Raw genomic sequence first — 18,489 nt, forward strand, 5'->3', positions numbered from 1 at the left:
TTGCTTTATTCCCATCTTTAGGACACAGATTTATTATTATTATTATTATTAAGTTTCTTTTTTTTATTAATCATGATTAAGGTCCAGTGATATTAAACAATAGCCCCATCAGGCCGAATTCAAATCGCTCTCACAACTGTTTAAATAAAGTATGAAGAAAACTCTAAACTAGTCAGCCGGAAGTGTTAGAATTAAACTTCAAAATAAAAAGCACAAAATAAAAAAGTTTATTTGTTCCCTTTTTTCTTTACCTTATTTTTAACATGTGAATTTTGTGAACGTTGTCATTTAAAGGCTGGTGAAGATGACAGTTTGCAAATAATCTCATCTTATAATAAAGCATAGCCATTTAAATGTTTAAAAGTGTCCAAAACTGTTTTTATATACAATATTTAAATCCAGCTCATTTCAGTCTACAAAATTACTCAAACACAAAATGTTAATAATCTGATATAATAGAATAAAGCCTTATAAACATCTCAAACAAATTCTGGTATTAATGTTTTCAGGGTAGACATTCTGCAGGTAAACCTACTGTAATAGACTAAATGTTAAATTGGCATGGCATGGTGAAACAGAACTCTTTAATACCTCCTTTTGTCATGAGTTAATTCATTCTTTACACTAAAAGGTTGTAATTACCTATAATTCAGTTTTCCATTATCTTCAAAACCAAACTAAATCAAAGATTTTACATTTTATGATAGTCATAATGGTCACAGATGATTTTATCTAGCAACCTACTTCAATTCCTGGAAGCTCTATTTGTGATACCCCCACCGGTGTCAAACACGTCTCTCATTTTGTTTGTAAGGATTTTATTTTGATAAATACTTCCGGATATTGAATTGGCTACTGTGTCTGACTTGGGGTGCTCTCGCGCGCGACACAACTGCACGCAGCTGGCAGCTGCCGCTTTCATTTCTTCGTGCTCGAGACTCAACGGCGGAGCTCGCGCTTCTCGCAGTCAGGGGAATCCTACCTTAGCTGGACTGGAGATAGAGAGAAGAGTCACATCTCTTACTGGAGCCCCGAATGTGTTTGTACCAAGTTTTTCTTTTCTTCTTCTCTTCTTTTTTTTCCTCTAGAGGAATAAAGTGCTCTGATGGTCTCAACTGTTTCCACCAGCGCCGGTTTTCATGTGTTCAACAGTGAGGTAGACTAATTCGGTGACGTTTTACAGTGTGGGCTTGCGATTTATCTCGTGGATGCGGCGCTCGGGGTCGATGTCTGAGCCCTGCAGGATCAGCCCGTCATAGGGCATCATGATTTCTCTGGTTCTTCAAAAGTTGATGAGGAATATTTCCCCTGAGATGCTGCTGTTGGTGCCGATGTTGTGTTTTCTACCCCTGACTGGAGGGGCTCCTTCTCTGACTCCCGAGCAGCTGGACATGGGGGTGGTAAGTTTTTTTTCATTTATTTTTTTATTTATTTATTTTTTTTGCCTTACCTACTTGCAGAAGTTTCCCCACCTTGTCTGGTTTTTTCTTTTTCGTTCTTTCTTTATTTTTTTATCATGCTGTTAGTAGGTCAGCAGGTTTTACCTCCTCTCCTATTTAGGTTTCTCTTGAACGTCCAGTAAAGAGCAAATTCTGTCCTCTCCAAATACTTGCTCTGAATTTTAACATCGCTCTGCAGTCCATTTCACAAGGCAGAGTGGCAGTACAGCATACAAACAGCAAGATTAAAAACAAAGAAAAGATGTTCACTCGTTCTCATGAACAGGCATCATCTCATTAAAGCGTGAATACCAAATTGTCTGTAATAAATAAATGCATGTGTAGGGATTTGTTTTGTCCTCAAAGGCTATTCTAACATGTCTCAGGCTACATAGACTAAATCCACGAAGGATACTTTATTAATTCTTTATCAACCCCTGGAAAGGTTTAAAATAGAAAATCCACCACTGCTGTCAATAATAAAAATCAGAATTAATTCACACAAACAGGCAGCTTCATCACTAGAGGATGCATATAAATCCATTTGAGCTGTGACTGCTTATGTAAAGACGTTAAACTTATTCTTACCCAGTAATTCTTGCTCTAAAATGCATTATTAATTACGATGCATTATATTTTTATGTACATATTGGTGATGCAGTGTGAAATCCTCTGTGCACCGGACTTATATCACAAATCATCACAGAATAACTGCATGCATGGTATACAGTCAAGAGTATTTGCAGTGTTTTGATGGACAACACGCAAAGCTGGATGTAATTCTGAGAGTATGTAACACTTTTATTGGAAAGGAGTCCATTCAAGTTGTTTTTTCCCCAGCTGTAGTATTTTTCTTTGGTGTCACTGCTGGGGGCACATGAATTTTTGCTGCTACTCATTCCAACTGTAAGATGTCTTGCTTTGTCTCGGTTCTTAAACCTTTCTTTTTGACACTTTTGCTTGGGGATTATGTATTGTTTTTGTATTTGTTTTGTTTTTTTTTTCCCTTAAAAGCACTGGAATAGATCATTTTATACTTTATTACTGGAGGTTTTGCATCATTTATTTTTACTTTTAAGCATTGTATCATTCCTGTTTTTATTTGCTGTCTTGCTTGTTTATGCATCATACACATTGTCACAAAAACAGTTGTAGTGTAGATCTATTTAGGTCCTCATTTCTACCATTAGAAGGTAAGAAAATGAAATTTTAACTAGCCCAAATACAAGGTAAGTAGGCGTTCTACAGTAAAACCTGTAAATGCAAACAGCACACACGGTAGACCTGAAAGCTCACATTGCCCACATTTTCTCACAGTTGAGACATGTAACGGGAAACATCAAGCTATGAACTGTTGGAATTTAGCTTTGAATCAGTTGCTTCCAGAAGAATGAATGAAATATATTTTCTTTACATTTCCTTTTCCTTCATTAGTGTTTTAACTCCTATAAATTTAAGACTGAAAGTAGTGAAAGAAGATATTTATTTTAGTGACACAAAGTTGACTAAGAATTAACATAAAAAGTGAGGGGAAAGTTAAGTCTATATGTAGGTGGTGCAACTTGTAGTCAACCGCTTACGGCTGCACAGTATCTGTGATGCACATGTAATTTGCAGGATCATATCAGTATCACTTGCAATATATCATTCTAATGTATTTGCAAGGGCTTTTTATTTCACTTTTACACCTGTGCATGCTAGTTTATTGCAGAACAGTGATTCCTCTGGGTGGAGAGTGACACAAAAACTGGTAGGGAAACAGCAATGCTGGTTTTCTTATTTTAAATGCATCTTCCTCCTCATGCTAAAATACATGTACATGAAGGTGAAATTGGGTTGCTGGAGTTTCTTTCATGTAACTTGTATTCTGACTTTATGAAAAGGATGCAAATTTTGGCAACCTTAACACGAGCACTGCAGAATATGAGATGTGATCATGACAAAATAATTTAATCATCATTATGACAGGTAGACCAGCTGTAAAGTTGCATCACATTTTTAAACCTCATTTTGGATTCATTTTCCAGAAATGACTGAAATGCTGTGCCAGAAAACTCAGAACAGAAAAATCTCAACTTTTAACATGTACGGATGAAGTGGACAAAGACTGTGTTACAGGCTGGAGCCGCTCTAAACAGCCCCTCAGATAACGTATTGAAATTGAAAAGCTACAAAGACGTAATCCACCTCAGAAATGACTACAACCATGAGGAGATTCTGCTTGTTTAGCTGTGCTCGTTCTCACGATCGGCATGCAGTTCTCCGCATAACACTGGAGCAGGGGAACTATCGGAGGGAGTGTGCTTTACTTTGTGTGCATGCACATGCATGTGTGTGTGTGCATGCATTGGGGTGGGAAGACAAATTACATGCTCTTGTGTGAATGAGACAAATGACATAAGACGGTTGAGTTTTTCATTTAAAGTATAAACCTGTTCTAGAGGAAAGATAACCTTAAATGATATCTGCTATGATCTGACACTTTATGAAAAATGAAATAAAATTGAAGTTAACTTGATCTTTATGGGGACCATGCAATGGACTGGTGACATGTCCAGGGTATTTACTCTGTAGGGTTGATGAAAAAAGTCTTTTAGATGCATCGTGATTTGGACGATTCTGAATCGATGTATAAATGTTCCTCATCATTCATTAAACTGTTATGAACAACAAAAGGGGGAACTCGAAACTGCGAACCTGCAGTGCCAGGACAGTCTGTGACGTGCACATAACAAGCACGAAGTCTAAGCATGAAATCCAACTGATGCGGATCAAAGAAGAAAACTCTGGTTCACCTTCAAATGCATGTGTAGGATGGCAGGTGGCTCTGGCTGGGAAAAATGGCTCGCGGTCAGATGTGGAAGAACGCCGTTAAAGTTCTGATGAGGACAGGACTGCTGAGATTTGATGCAGCTCCAAGTTTCTGAGCATGCTTTAGCCTTTTTCACACTGGAAGTCCAAATAATGTCTGGAGATTCGAGGCACAGTGACATTTATGTGGCGAGCAATAATTGAAACTGTTGACCTTATTCTTATCAGGTTAAAATTAGAATATTTTTGTTCATATAAACACACTCACTTGTTTGCCGCTGCATTTTCTCCAACACACAGCAGAAGATTATCCAACAAATGCTCCAAAATAGTAGCTCCAGGGAGGAGAGCACAGGACTCAGGGTGTGACAAAAAGTATACTGAGGGAGTCAGAATGGCACAAGAAATGTTTCCTTTTATCATCATTATCTGCAATGTTATTAGTTGGTATGCTTGCTTTATGTGAATCTGCCTGACAGTTACCTTCTCTTCTAACACATAGCCTTTTTAAAATTTTACTCCAGGGAGCTGCAGGGTAAAGTCATTTGCATTTTATTTTATCCACACCGCCTCTGAATAACATCTTGAAAATGTCATAGCTGGAGTGCATGCAGTAAAACAGCAAACACATCATACTGGACGTTGTTGTCTTTATACTTAATAGCTGTTGACTTAATAATACCAGACCAGTTTTGTGCAGAAACTCTTAACACAAACTCAACGGGAGAAGCGCAACAATGACATGAAAAACACACCCGATATGAAGCTGTTATCATAGCAGAGAAAATAATAGTGGAAGCTTTTCTAGATGTTTAGATGGAGGGGTTTGCTCTGCAGCCTGTAGTCAGAAGGGCTTTGCTCTTGCTGTGATATCTCAGTATTGCCAGTAAAGTAAATATGTTCATATATGCTCAATGGACTTGCAGTTAATATGCCTCCAGGCAGAGTTCAGGCAGATCATGCAATAGAAATGACTATCTACTTGGTCTGAAACCACACACAGCTTCTTGGCTAATGAAACTCTAGCCAACCATATATTTTGGATGCTGTAAAGGTTGGAAGTTATTGGATGTTTTTAGCTAATTATTGCTTATAATGTTGCTGTTTGTCTTTATTGGATTTTGTCATTCATGTACATTCAAAACTAGTTCCAACAGTTTAAAACTTTAGCATCCAACTCTCAGTCAAGTTTGCAGGTGGTACACCGCTACTATACATCTCAGTCTCCTCTTTTGGCTCCTTTTTAAATATACATTTATTTAAGTCTGTCATCATGATGGGATGTATGTATGTTCTTGGCCTATTTCATGTTGACTCCTTCATGTTGATGTCCTTAAAAAATTCATGTGGGAAGGGGCAAAACATGCAAACTCCACGCAAAGGACTGGTGTCTGGTATTCTGTCCCACAGTTCCTTGCAGCAGCATGTTTCAAAGTGATGCTTTGTTATTTCCATAGACTTTCTTTGTGAAATTCATACAAATAGGTATGAGGAATGAAGGGTGTGTGAGCAGCCTGTGACAAAATCTTTTAATTTTGTGGCTTTTTAAAAAAAAAAAATCTTTCATTTATCAACCTTCATCATCAGGTTATGTTTTGGATAAGATCAGATCATTTTTATTTTTTTTATGTTTATGTTTTATTTTTATGTTAGATGTAGCACCTAATGTGCTGCTGCAAACACACACCATATCTTAGTGTGAGTGCAGTTAGGTTAATGTTTTAAAATAGTTGTTCTTTCTTTCTTTCTTTCTTTCTTTCTTTCTTTCTTTCTTTCTTTCTTTCTTGCTTTCTTTTTTTTTTTCTTTCTTTCTTATTTTTGTGCCCCAGGCATCTTCCTAATATTTGGTAATACTGCTCAGTGTACCACCGTGCTGCTGAGAGTAGCAGATGTGGAGACAATAAGAAAACTACCATTTTTTATTAAACTAAATTTCCCATGTTTATATAGCCAAGTTCAAAGTTCAAAGCACTGCCTTTATTCTTTCCTTTGTATAGCTTTATATATCACTTTTGGATAAAATAACTTTTCTAAGGATCACATCTCTTATTTTCCAAAACTTCTGCACTTGAATTCCGCATCTTGTCGTTTTTGCTGTTTTTCTCTTCTGTATTAGTGCAGCTGGCTAGGTTGACGTTGTGATGTGATGTAGTATGAGGACAGATGGGTCAGTCTGAACTGCTTGTAATAACAATATGATGGAGTTTATATATTAAGGGTTGCAAGAGGTGAAAGCTAAGCTGCTTGTGGGCAAGAGGCGGGGTAAATCCTGGAAAGGAGGTTTGGTCACCAGTGAAGGAATCACTTCAAAATACTAGTATGTTGCCAGGTGGCAGCAACTTGTAGTAGGTCAGATCACTGTGTTGATTTCCTAAAAGTTGCCAACTTTTGTGAAGACAATCCACTGACTTACAAATCTTTTAGAGACTTTTATTTATTTATTTTTTAAACGCTGGTTTAGAAGCTGTGTTACTCAGGAAATAATCGTATTTTTTTCCACATCTATGACGATGAGTATCCATAGCAACAGAAGAGTAGCAGCAGGATCGACTGTTTGAGCTCTCCAAAATCAAACTAATGGGCAAAATAATGTTCCAAATCTCATGTGAGTTAAAGAGGAAATTAAAGGGATGCAGGGCAGATGTAACCCCCAATTTCCACCGGGTGCGTGTGTGCCTCCGCAGCTATTAGCGGCCATTTTAGCCAATGGCTTGGTTCACACTGGGCGTGCCACGATGCGTGTCAGAAGCATCCCGTCAAGCGCCTTCTCGCTGCTCTCTGCTAAACAGAGTCTCTTTTTGACCAAACACGCATCCACAACACGTCAAACTTAGCAGTCCCCGTGTGTTCAGGAAATCAGACATGGGGGCAATGTAAAAGCTTTCAGTAATTTTCAAAATAAAAGCCCCCGTGCAGATTTGCGCTAGCTGAACCATGTAAACATTACGCTATTAATCGGTCAGGGTGTCTCAGTGGTTTTCTTTTTCATCATGGACGACGAGACGTTTATCCTGGAAGTGGAAAATCACAAGAATCTCCTGTGATTTTGTGATTTCGCGGATCCAGCTAGGGAGGCTTCACTTGTGGGTGCTCCACACATGACACGCTCTTGGTGTGGCTTGACATGCCATGGAGGTTGAAAGAAAACCACGGTACACAGGCACCCAGTGGAAAATGAAGGGTAAAGCAGAGGAAATTAAACCATTTATTCCAACATCTCTGATGAAACGCTTGAGGTCATTACCGTAAAAAATGGACAAGTTCAAAGTGCTAACAAGGACACAGAAGGAATACAGAGAATGCAGTTTTATGTGTTTCACTGAGACATGACTTCAAGAACATTCAGGAACACATTTTCAAGTGTCTCAATGCTACATCAAGACTGTAGGAGTAGATTGAGATATCAAAATGAGTGCAAATAGTAACATGGAGATATTACAGTGTTTATTCACAACAGATGGTGTCATTCTGGATATGTCACTGTAAGTGAGAGTATCTGCACCTGGATCACCAAACGCTTAACTGTGAGTATCTGTCCAGAGACTTTACATGTCATTTTTTTGGTAGTGGTTTATATGATTTGTCCTGTGGCATCATTAGCTCATTGTTGCTGGGTTACAAGCACAACATCCTCATGCATTCATGGCAATCTCTGTAGATTTCAGCAACATTTTCCTCTCTGCTATGCTTCCAGTTTGTCAGTTTGCTCCACCAGAGAAAATAAGATGTTAAATTTATTTTATGCAAATGTAAGAAATGCAAAATTCAGCTTAAGAACAGACTGGAAATGCAACACTGAGGTCATTTTCAAGAAGGAATAGATGAGACTTGTTGAGGAAGCTAAGATCATTTAACGTCTGCACCAGGATGTTGCATATCTTCTAAATTTATAAGCCTGTTGTGAATGTGCAATCTGCTACAGTATGGAGCCATCTGTTGAGGCAGCAGCATCAGAACCTGAGACTTTAGTAAACTGAACAAACTGATTAAGAAGGTTGGATCTGTGCTGGGGACCACTCTGGAGCTGATTGTACAGATGTTTCTGAAGATAATTGAACAACTGTTTGCACCCTCTACACAACACAGCAATGAAAAGAGTGTATTCAGTGAGAGGATTTACCTTTTAGGTATTAATTTGATTGTATTAATATGTTCCTGCATGTTCTTTTCTTATCTTTCAAAGTGACCAAATTGCCAATAACATGCTTGTGTCTAACTTCCTGCATGGCTCATTTGCCCTGTGTGGATGGGCATGGCTTCCCACAAAAATGAACAAGTATTATTGGATCTGAGAGATGCGTCTGGATGCTTTTGAAACTGATTGTCTTGAGTGGCTGCAGTCATCCATGTTGCAGCCATCTCTGATTGAATTCAAGGGTTAGAGTGCTGCATGCGTGGCATGGCCAGTTAGTGATCGTTTGTTTAGCTTTAAGAAAAGATGTATTTCCCAGCACTGCAGCCTATATTTCTCAAAAGACCAGGCACTTTGAAAATAATAATAATAAAATAATGGGAGTAGCTTTCTTCACTCTTATGGTTCACTCTAAAAAGCAAAATGTGGGAACCTCTTGTGCCCAGAAACCACAAAGACTTGAAAGGGCCTTTCAAGTTCATAATTTTGAACCTAGCTCTACAATGAGTAACCATGTGGAAAGATCTTCTTGCAAGTCCAGGACAGGTCTTACATTTTTAGTTTTTTTGGGGTGCTAAGAAACGGTTGAACAGAAACTCTTTCTTCTATTCTCTTGAGAGACCACAGAGATGGAGTCCCTTTGTAGAAACTCTGGAAAAGGGCTCAGTGTCTTTATGCGACTCCCTTACTCTGGAGATTAAGGGGGCAGGAAAAGTTAACATCATAATTTGAACTTGTGCAAAAAGATAAATTAAATGTAACTATGACTTTCAGCATAATTAAAAGGTAAAAGTTGAGGCAATTGCCACAAATTTGATTTTCAAATCTACCAAAGTCATGTTATTGGAGAAAATGTGAATTAGAAATTTTGGCTGTTGCTGGCCACCTGAAAGATGTTTCACATGCACTGTGAAAAAATAATCAGATTTTTGTATTTGATTGTGCGTAACAGTCAATCTAAGCAGTCTAATCTAACTGCAACTACTTATTCATCATGAAAGACAGAGAGTATATCACAGTAGACGGCTCAGATGATTATTAGTTGGACGGTGACTGATTCTTGTCACTGGGGAGCCGGAGGACACAGAGATTATCATTTTGCGCCACTGGAAGGGCCATAAAGTACAGATAATATCAGATGACTGAACATATAAATATTTTTTCCACAGCTGATATGTGTGTGTGTTTGTAAGCTGTGTTAACTCAGAACATGAAAACATTTGTGTAAAAATCAGTCATCTTATGGCAACGATCACTCTGCCCTGTTCCCTTACACTTGGCATTTAGTTAAGAGTGGGTGTTTTATTTATTGGGTGTGTCCTCTCAACAACCACACTTTGAGCTTTTTGGAAACTCAACCATTCAGTCAAGCAAAGATCAGAAGTGTTTATTGTATGGGATACGCTACTATCTAGCTACTTTCTCCTGCTGCATAGCTCTGATTTGTAATTTCAGCACTTGAGGGAACTGAGTCATAACATCTGAAATGTAATGTGCTTTTTGTTCTCCGCACATCATATTGCGTTTCTCTTGAGGAGTATTTTCTCCACCGAAACGTGACTGAGCTTCCCGGAGCAGTTATTCACCCGGAAACACACAGCTTCCCTTTTGATCACAGGGTGTGAACTGATCAGATTGGCATAAAATAAATTCCCTGAATTACTGTATATTCAGTAGAGTTTAAATTAAAGGAAGAAAGCCAAACGTCACACATCTGAGTAATAATATGAGAAATTTAAAGACACAAGGAAGGACTCTCACACCATGCTAAGTACCCCCCCTCCCCAACTTCCTCACTTAAAACATATTGTCCTATTAACACTTTATCAATTACATTTAGGAGCACTGAGAAATGAGAAGTAAAAGTATCTGTACATTTTTAGGAGCAGGGCTGAGATAGAAATCTCTTAATTCATAGTATCAGCTATGATGTAGTAGTATTTCTTCTAAATTTACAGCCCAGCACAGCTATTTTTTGCATGGTTTGAATTTGCATAGTGGTTGGAAAAAATAATAAAAAGGGTTCACTAATATGTATAATGCATTTTGTAATTAGGTCAATTATGTGCCGAATGGCAGCAGAAGCAGAACAATGACTCAAGTGGTGTTTGGCTCCAAAGTGAAGTCGTAGCTTCAAATATATTCATGCAAGGATATCCACTCACTCTGCTGTTTAAATCCCATCTCATTTTCTTCAAGTGCCATTATTCCCCCTACCCAGCAGCAGTAGTTCAGGAGCTTTTAATATAGAAAAACAGATGGAAAATGTTCTTATTAATAATTCAGTTTTTGTTCAGAAAGGGTGTAAAAGGGTTTTTCATTCAACCAGTCTGGCCACCAACAGTTCCTCAACCCTCATTAGCACCTCATTTTCCCGAAATTTGCTCACATTTCCTTTGTCTTAAAGACATCCTCTTCTCTCTGTGTCTCCCTCCTTGCATGGTGCTCCTGCACTTCACATAGCAGAATTTCTTCTGTGCTGCCTACCAGCAAATCATGATTCCTCTGATTACTCTAGAAGCCCAGGGATAGAGGGCTTAAAGACAAAACTGGATGCGGTAAGAGTCAAGGATTGCTGCACTGAAATAAATGAGGGTCAAGAAAAGAAGACATAGACTTACTGGATTTGTGTCTGGAGAATCAGATTGATCAGTGAGCATAATTTCCTAAAATATTTTAAGGCCCTCAGTGACTGATAGTTAACCTAACAAGAGAATGAGTGATGAAAAGGGGTATGTGATAGTGATTCCTTAAAAAGACTGAAATCATACTTAAGGTTTGAGTTGCCATATGATTTACCTTTTATACATCACCTATTAACCAGCATCTTGTTCAGCAATAACAGGGAAATAGTTTTGAAGGTATTCTCAGTTTTAGTTTTTAAGTTCCTGGAAAGCAACCCCAAGGGGGCACAAGCCAGTGCCATCCTTGTTCTGGTACCAAGACCCTGTTATATGCAGAGGGTTGTGTCAGGAAGAGCGTCTGACCTAAAACGTAAACCACATCAATATGTGAATCGGTTCAGTTTCTTGGAGATGAAGATGGAGGCAGATGATTTGATGTGACACCTGAAGGGAACAGCCGAAAGGAAAAGAAGTAATTTCCTGAAAAAGCAAAACAGAAAGACACATCTTTGCTTACTTGTGGCATATACTTACAGTGTGTTTGAGGAACAGTGGTAAGAATTACTGGCATTCAGTGGTAAAGATGGGCATAGCAATAACTGTAAATGCCAAGCAAATGAACGGTGGCCATCAGTGGCCAAAATACTTCCAGACGAAAACATGTTTTAATCAGTGAGTGTATCCAGTGGCCTCAAGTGCAGTGATGACAGCACAAAATTGTGTACATGTGTACTGTCTTCTTCTATGTACCTTTTAAGGCATTACTCCTTCTTAATAACCTATCAAACAAACGATGTACTTCTGTTTTAAAGCTAAGGAGGTTCTCATTTCACACACACAGTTGTTTGTCCATTCAGAAAAATGGTGGCATAAATATGGCAGCTGCCATGTATGTGGAGATATAAATGGCTCATTCTAAGAGAATAAAAACATGCCAGTTATTTTAGTAAAGTGATTAGAGGAGTGACAAGCAGACTCTAAAGTGGCGCCGGTCGAGACCACTTGAATGTTTGCTGGCACCATCATAGTGGTTGCACACTGGCTGCTTCAGCTTTCAAAGTGTGGTACCATGTTATTATGACCATTCTTAAATATGGTTGCGACTAGTTTCTAGGTTCTCGGCACTGATGGATTAGATACCATTAGAAAGTTTGTAATGCTATATTGCATGTTTCTGTCATTTAACATTGCTTTTGTTACCTGCTGCACTTTTAATCAAACACTGTCTTGAGATTTGAATCCCAACCAAGCTTCTTTAGATAAGTGGGTGGTGCTTGATCAGGCCACTAGAGATGACTGGGCAACCTCCCATGGTTTTGCTTTTACAAGAATTTGATATCAAGCTCCAATTAGCTTGCTAACTAATTGCTGGTTATTTTATGGGAACTATAATAGAAAATGCCAATAAATGCACAAATACATTTTTGGAATAAATGCTTTCTTTCTTTTCAATGTCTCATCTGTTATAATTTCTCTTGTCAGAAACTTCAGTATGTCGTGAGCAGGAAAAGATGAGAGAATGAAAAATACTAATGCTAGTTATCACCAGTACCTGTTCGCAGGTAGCTGTTTTTGATTTGGTGATGTCTATATTCCACACTTTTCACTGACCAGTCAGATTTAAAGGGCTCCTGACAAACACTGATTGTAAAAATGATGGAGGTGAGATCCTGGATGAAGGCGGTTTTGTAACCTAGCAACCTTAAGCATTTGAAAAAAATGCACTGAAAATGAGGTCATGAGCGCAAAAGAATGTGTTTAGAGCTCAAGTCTTTGGCACATGAACCTTTAAGTAGCCTTCAGTCCCAGCTCATGATGTATAAAACTGTCAAACATTAAAGCATTAAAAAATAAATTAAAAGATTTTAGTTTCTATCTTAGTCTTTGATAAAAATTCACAGCCTGGATCATTAAGATACTTTTAGAACTGCTGTCCCACTTCCATCAACCAGTGTGACCTCCTGTGTGTAGAAATGCATCATGGGAATCATATTCAGGGCGAGGAGATTATTTCAGGAACAATGTCATGTGGGAGATGATTTGAATATTAAGGAGACATTATTTCTCCATAAAGATTGACAGAGAGGGATTGTTCAGCATGTTTCATAGCACATTTTCAGCTTTGCAGGGAGAGAAAACTGATTCCTTCAATCAGCTCTTATCTAATATGTCACCTCAGCCATGTTCAGTCCTGAAGTTCTCCAGAGATGCACAGGTTTCTGGGAGTTCATGATTTCCTCAGAAATCAATTCAAAAAGGATCTTCGAAGCTCTGACACCTCATTGGGTTCTAGTGTAGGATAGGAGTGTTGAAAGACTTCTGCACATGCTGTCAGACAATGATTACATCAATTTGTCAGTGAAGTTTGGCAGCACGTATCCAGTGCTTAATTAAGTGTTGGCTCAGTCTTGCAAGTTTTCTTGCAAGTTCTTGCAACTTACTTTATATAAAGTATGGTTTTTTCATACACAGCTGGATGTATGCACACCAATAAAGAAATGTATCCTATATAAATGTATTAAAGCAGAATGCACACATAGAATTTATATCTTTGTATTCATCTACTAAAAGCTTTAGGCCATGTTTGTAACTTCCATGATCTGAATTGATCTTACAGGGCAGATACTTTTCTACTTTATTTATTCAAGTCAAGCACAGTCCAGAGGAAGAGTTCAGATGCAGGCAATTTTTTTCATACTTTCATACTTTGATCCCAAATACTTAAAAAAAATGCAGTTAACTCATTTTCATAGATCTTCACTTCTTCATGATGTCAAAGCAGAAACAGATTTTGTGGGGGTGTTCTTGTCAGTGTGTTAAAATCAATAGACTTAAATTAATATAAATATTCAGTCCTTTCACTCAGCACAGCTTAAAGAAGCATGACAGACCTTAATCATTGTGGAACGATCCTGCATGCTTGGCACACCTTTCTTCATGGACTGTTCCTTATTCCGCGTGGCCGAAATGTTAATCTTAAATGAAATTAAATGAGGAACATCTGTTCATAGCTGTGGTGGAGGAAGTAAACAAACACTATAATTAAAAGTGCAAATAAACAGACAAAAATGTACTCTAGTAAAAATATATTAACCTTTTTTATTGAGTAGAAGTATGTAAGTACTTGCTTTTAAATATACTTAAAGTATTTAAAGTAAAGTATTTGCAGAATATGTTGGCTAATCCGGTGGTCTACCCATTAAATATTTCATCATCACCATGTAAAAAGAAACATCCACAAACACATACTCACATGCTAGACATCAACATTTAACCAACAAGCATAAAGAGCTGCAATCACATCATTTATAACCAGATAACCGTACCGGCGAACTGTCAGAAAGTGATAGTGACAGCAGGACGAATTCAGTTGTGTCCTAAGAAAGTGCTAATGGCCCTAAAACATACGATTGAACATATCACAGAATCAGAAACCTTTCAGAGTGGATTCAAGTTTATAATGTGTCACTTGTATAACATGCATGTGACTGCGGCCTGTTATAGCGATTTTACGTTTTCTTATTAGATTATTTTATAGAGGAATATGGGAAAAAAAACACAATTATGCAATTTCCTGATTTTGTATTTTTATCAATTTATGATAAAAGCTAGAGATACTTTTACATACAGACATGCAGTTATTGATACTTTCAGATGCTTGTTTGATAAATTAGAATCACCTAATCTGTGTATCTGGCATCACAAAGTGGAAAAAGGGTTAAGAAAATAAACTATATAAATAGATCATAGTAAGATATATTTTCTGATGTTAATTTTTCCTTTTATTATCTGTACGGTGACCTTGAGTGACTTGAAAGGCGCCTCCAGATGAAATGTATTATAAGACTGTAATCCCTCTTTTCTATTTCACTTATAATGTTACTGTAGTTCACAATCTAAATCTACCTACGTAGATGTGGTACAAGTTTTACTTGGAAGTGGTTTTGTTTTATAAAGAAAAAGAAAAAAAAGAACTTTTGGGGAAAAAAGGCAATAATACACACAATTGATGAGGCCCATTACAGAGATATGAGAAAAGTGTGTTGTTTAGCCAAAGCAGCCTGCTGTCATTTGCATGTGATGTAATTAAAGTAAATTGTTGTGCATAATAACGCAGTGCTCAGTTCTCAGCCTTTTTAAAATTGGAGTCAGTAGATTTATTAGCATCCCTCTCCTGCTGGCTTTAGATGGCTGCTTGGATTTAATCAGCTAATATTATGAAATGCAAAAGTACACAAACAGATGTGAACAACAAAGTACCAACAACCAAATTATAGAACAATACAGACTAATTCTCCAACATTGCTAATTTAACCATATTAAATATTGAACTTTTTGTGTAAATGGACCTTACTGTTGAAAATGGCTGAATGAAACACTTAATTTAGTCTTTAATGAACATTTCATCTTGCCTTTGTGTTTGCTGGAAGTACTCATCTATCTCAAAATAATCAGTGTGTATTTGGTTTTGGCAGAAGCAATGGATTGAACCATGTAAACTGTGTACATGGAGTTACTGTTCAGCCCAGATAAACATGATCCTCTTCTCTTCCTGTCAACTCTTTGTTTTCATGGCTTACTGTAACTTAACTAAACTAACTCCATGTGGCCTTTCTATTTTAACTGAAGCAGCTTGCCCCATTCTCCACATGCTCCAGACCAAATATCTGGTTGCCAGTGCTTTTACTGACTCTTGTAATTATGGTTGTCTCTGGAATTGCATTGCTTGCATGATGAAGTTCAAGTAATCCTGAAATCCTTTAAACCACCACATATTTCCCTGTGGATGAGAGATCTCATGCTCCAACTCAAGACTTGAAAAGAACAGATATATGTACACATCAGGGATCTGGGGACAAAGTTATTCCTCCTGGAAAGTGACTGTTTTATCTTATTGGAAAAAAGTCCTTCCTTATTACTGATATTTGTAAAATGATGGGAGATGATATACAATATATAATCCTCTGTTTTTACCCCACCTTTTTGTTTTTTTATGTTTTTTCATTTGTTTGTTTAGTTATTTTTCTTTTAGTGACTGGTCATTTATTTCCAAGGACTGTAATGGAAATCTCCAATTTTATAATGCAACATTAAGAATCAAATATGTGCTTTTAGACTTAAGGAACTGTGTACTTCCTGTGATTGCTGAAGGTAATACACCCGCTTCTTTTGTGTTTTTAAAGACTTCTTATAGGGCTGGACAATAATTCAATATCAATATATATCGCAATATACTTTGACGGTGATATGAGTTTTGAACACATTTCTGATATTTTGATATACATACAGTATATGATTACAACGTTTGATTCTAGCCGAACAGGGAAATCTCACGATGATCGGGCAAAATCGGGACAAAAACAGCCCAAATATCGTTATGTGTACACCAGGCTTTAGGGACTTTGTCCTGTCCGTTTTCACTCCCCTCTAACGACTTTTTTTTTTTTTTTTTTTAAAGAGACTAGCATCAGATCTAGCGACTTTTTCTTTTGGGGACTGTAACATAGTTTTACTTTTCTCAGCAGGAGATCAGCTCTGTTTTATCATCAGGTTGGAAATGAAATGTACAAAGCTGTTGCTGGCTGATCCCGCGCTGGCTTACTGTCAGATATTAATGTCTATTAATGCAGAATGTGGACAAAAATATTTAAAAAGTTAAAAAGTGTTGACATGTTCCAGACTCCTAATTAAAAAAGAAATTGCACTTACTAAAATTAAACTTAAAAACAAAGAAAATATTGACTGAAGAATTGAGTTTTATTTTATTATATACAATTATATTATATACAAAAAAACAAATGAATTTAAAATAAAAAGCTCCTGATTTTATTATATATATACTACACTGTTGCCTGATTATATGATCAGGCAACAGTGCATCTGAAGCATTTCTACTCATAATATGCTGATTTAGAAGATGAAACATCAATTGTTGCTCACTCTCTTTTTCTGTTTATTGTAGCAGTTCTGAGTACTTTTATTTTTAAGCCTAGTTGAAGCATCGTTGTTAAAATCTTTAGGAATAACATAAGGCTGTATTGTAGTTTAAAGTTAAAGATATTGATACTGAGAAAGATAAAAATTTTATTTGACCTTTGATGGTGATTTCAAATTTCTTTGTTTGAAGGCTAATTTAGCCTTGCTAAATACAAATAAATGGTGAACATTAATTTATTGTACAGTTTTTATTTCTAAAATGTTATACTGGAGGAGTTCCATAGACTAGTTTTACAGGTCTTTGTGGGCATTTTTGGCAATTTTTCTGAACCTTTTATATTGTTTATATCAATATCAGAATTATATTGTATCGACCAAAATTAAGAAATATATTGTGATAAAAGTTTTGGCCATATCGTCCAGCCCTGACTTCTTAGCTCATCAGAACACAGACTTTTACAACAAAAGAGAAACCATCAAATCATCCATCCATTTTCTTTACTGCTTATTTTAATTCAGAATCACAGAGAAGCTGGAGCCTTAGTCATTAGCAGGGTAGGTTGCTAGTCAATCTCTGGGCCAATTAACCTAACATGCATGTCTTAGGATTGTGCAAGCCCAACACAAACAGGTCCCTATTCAAGCAGGGACCTTGGTGCTAACCACCACACCACCATAGTTTCTCCACCAGTGGGGAAACTCACTGCATAGCAACTGGTCCAGATAATGGAGTGTTTGTTAGTTGGTCAAATACTGAAACCTGGAGATGTCACCTGAAATTAAAAGAAGTCTGTACAAACCCTTGGAGAATGTCATCTTTGTTAAAACTAATGCAAACAGTTTTAAATTGTTTACCAACTGCAGGTTGCCTTTAGTGAAAAAACAGCCCTTAAAGGAGAGCTCTCCCATTCCCCATTATTCTCAGGAAAGGGCCATTTTTTGTGAGTTTGACATGATCTATCCTACAGCCTGAGATGCATCCAATCAATGAAAGCCTTACCATGTTTTACTATATTTGTTGTTCATTATCATTGTTATCTTTTCCTTTTATTGGAATTAAAACTAGGGAATGGTTTAATAAGAAGTACAGGATGGAAATCATGCTCTCTAATCATAATCAGATTGTTTTGTTTATTGTGTGTATGTGATCTGCTTATCCCTCATTTTCAACACAAGAAATATAAAAATGGTAGTTTTTATCTGTCCCCTGAATTAAACTTAAAAAAACCCAAAGCCATGAGAGACCTTCAAAGTATTGTCTTGAAATGGCTGAATTGAAAAAAAATAAAATGTGTTTGAATGTGTGCTGGGAATAAAAACATGAGCTGTTTTTCTTTTTTTTTTTCTCTGCAGCAGAATGCATAGCGATTTATATATATATATATATATATATATATATATATATATATAAAACAAAGCTTCAGATGGAGAATGTGAAGTGTACTTTGAAATGATCCTTATAAATCCTATGCTTTCAATTTAAGCAACATTTTCTCTGTGTGAAATGCAGAAAGAAAAAAAAAGACCCAGAAACAATTTGCACAAC

The 18,489-nt window shown here is 36.9% G+C and overlaps 1 protein-coding gene across 2 annotated transcripts in view; it reads left to right on the forward strand.

The window, feature by feature from the left end:
• Positions 1 to 946: 946 nt before the first annotated feature.
• Positions 947 to 18,489, forward strand: part of mmp17a (matrix metallopeptidase 17a) — a 106,152-nt gene continuing 88,609 nt past the window's right edge. For both annotated transcript variants that reach the window (XM_041970847.1, XM_041970848.1), the window contains exon 1: positions 947 to 1,400. In XM_041970847.1, the coding sequence (XP_041826781.1) occupies positions 1,266 to 1,400 (135 nt within the window). In that variant the 5' untranslated portion in view covers positions 947 to 1,265. The remainder of the gene's footprint in view (positions 1,401 to 18,489) is intronic.

This window comes from Melanotaenia boesemani, chromosome 19 (genome assembly GCF_017639745.1).
Source record: "Melanotaenia boesemani isolate fMelBoe1 chromosome 19, fMelBoe1.pri, whole genome shotgun sequence".
NCBI classification, from domain to species: domain Eukaryota; kingdom Metazoa; phylum Chordata; class Actinopteri; order Atheriniformes; family Melanotaeniidae; genus Melanotaenia; species Melanotaenia boesemani.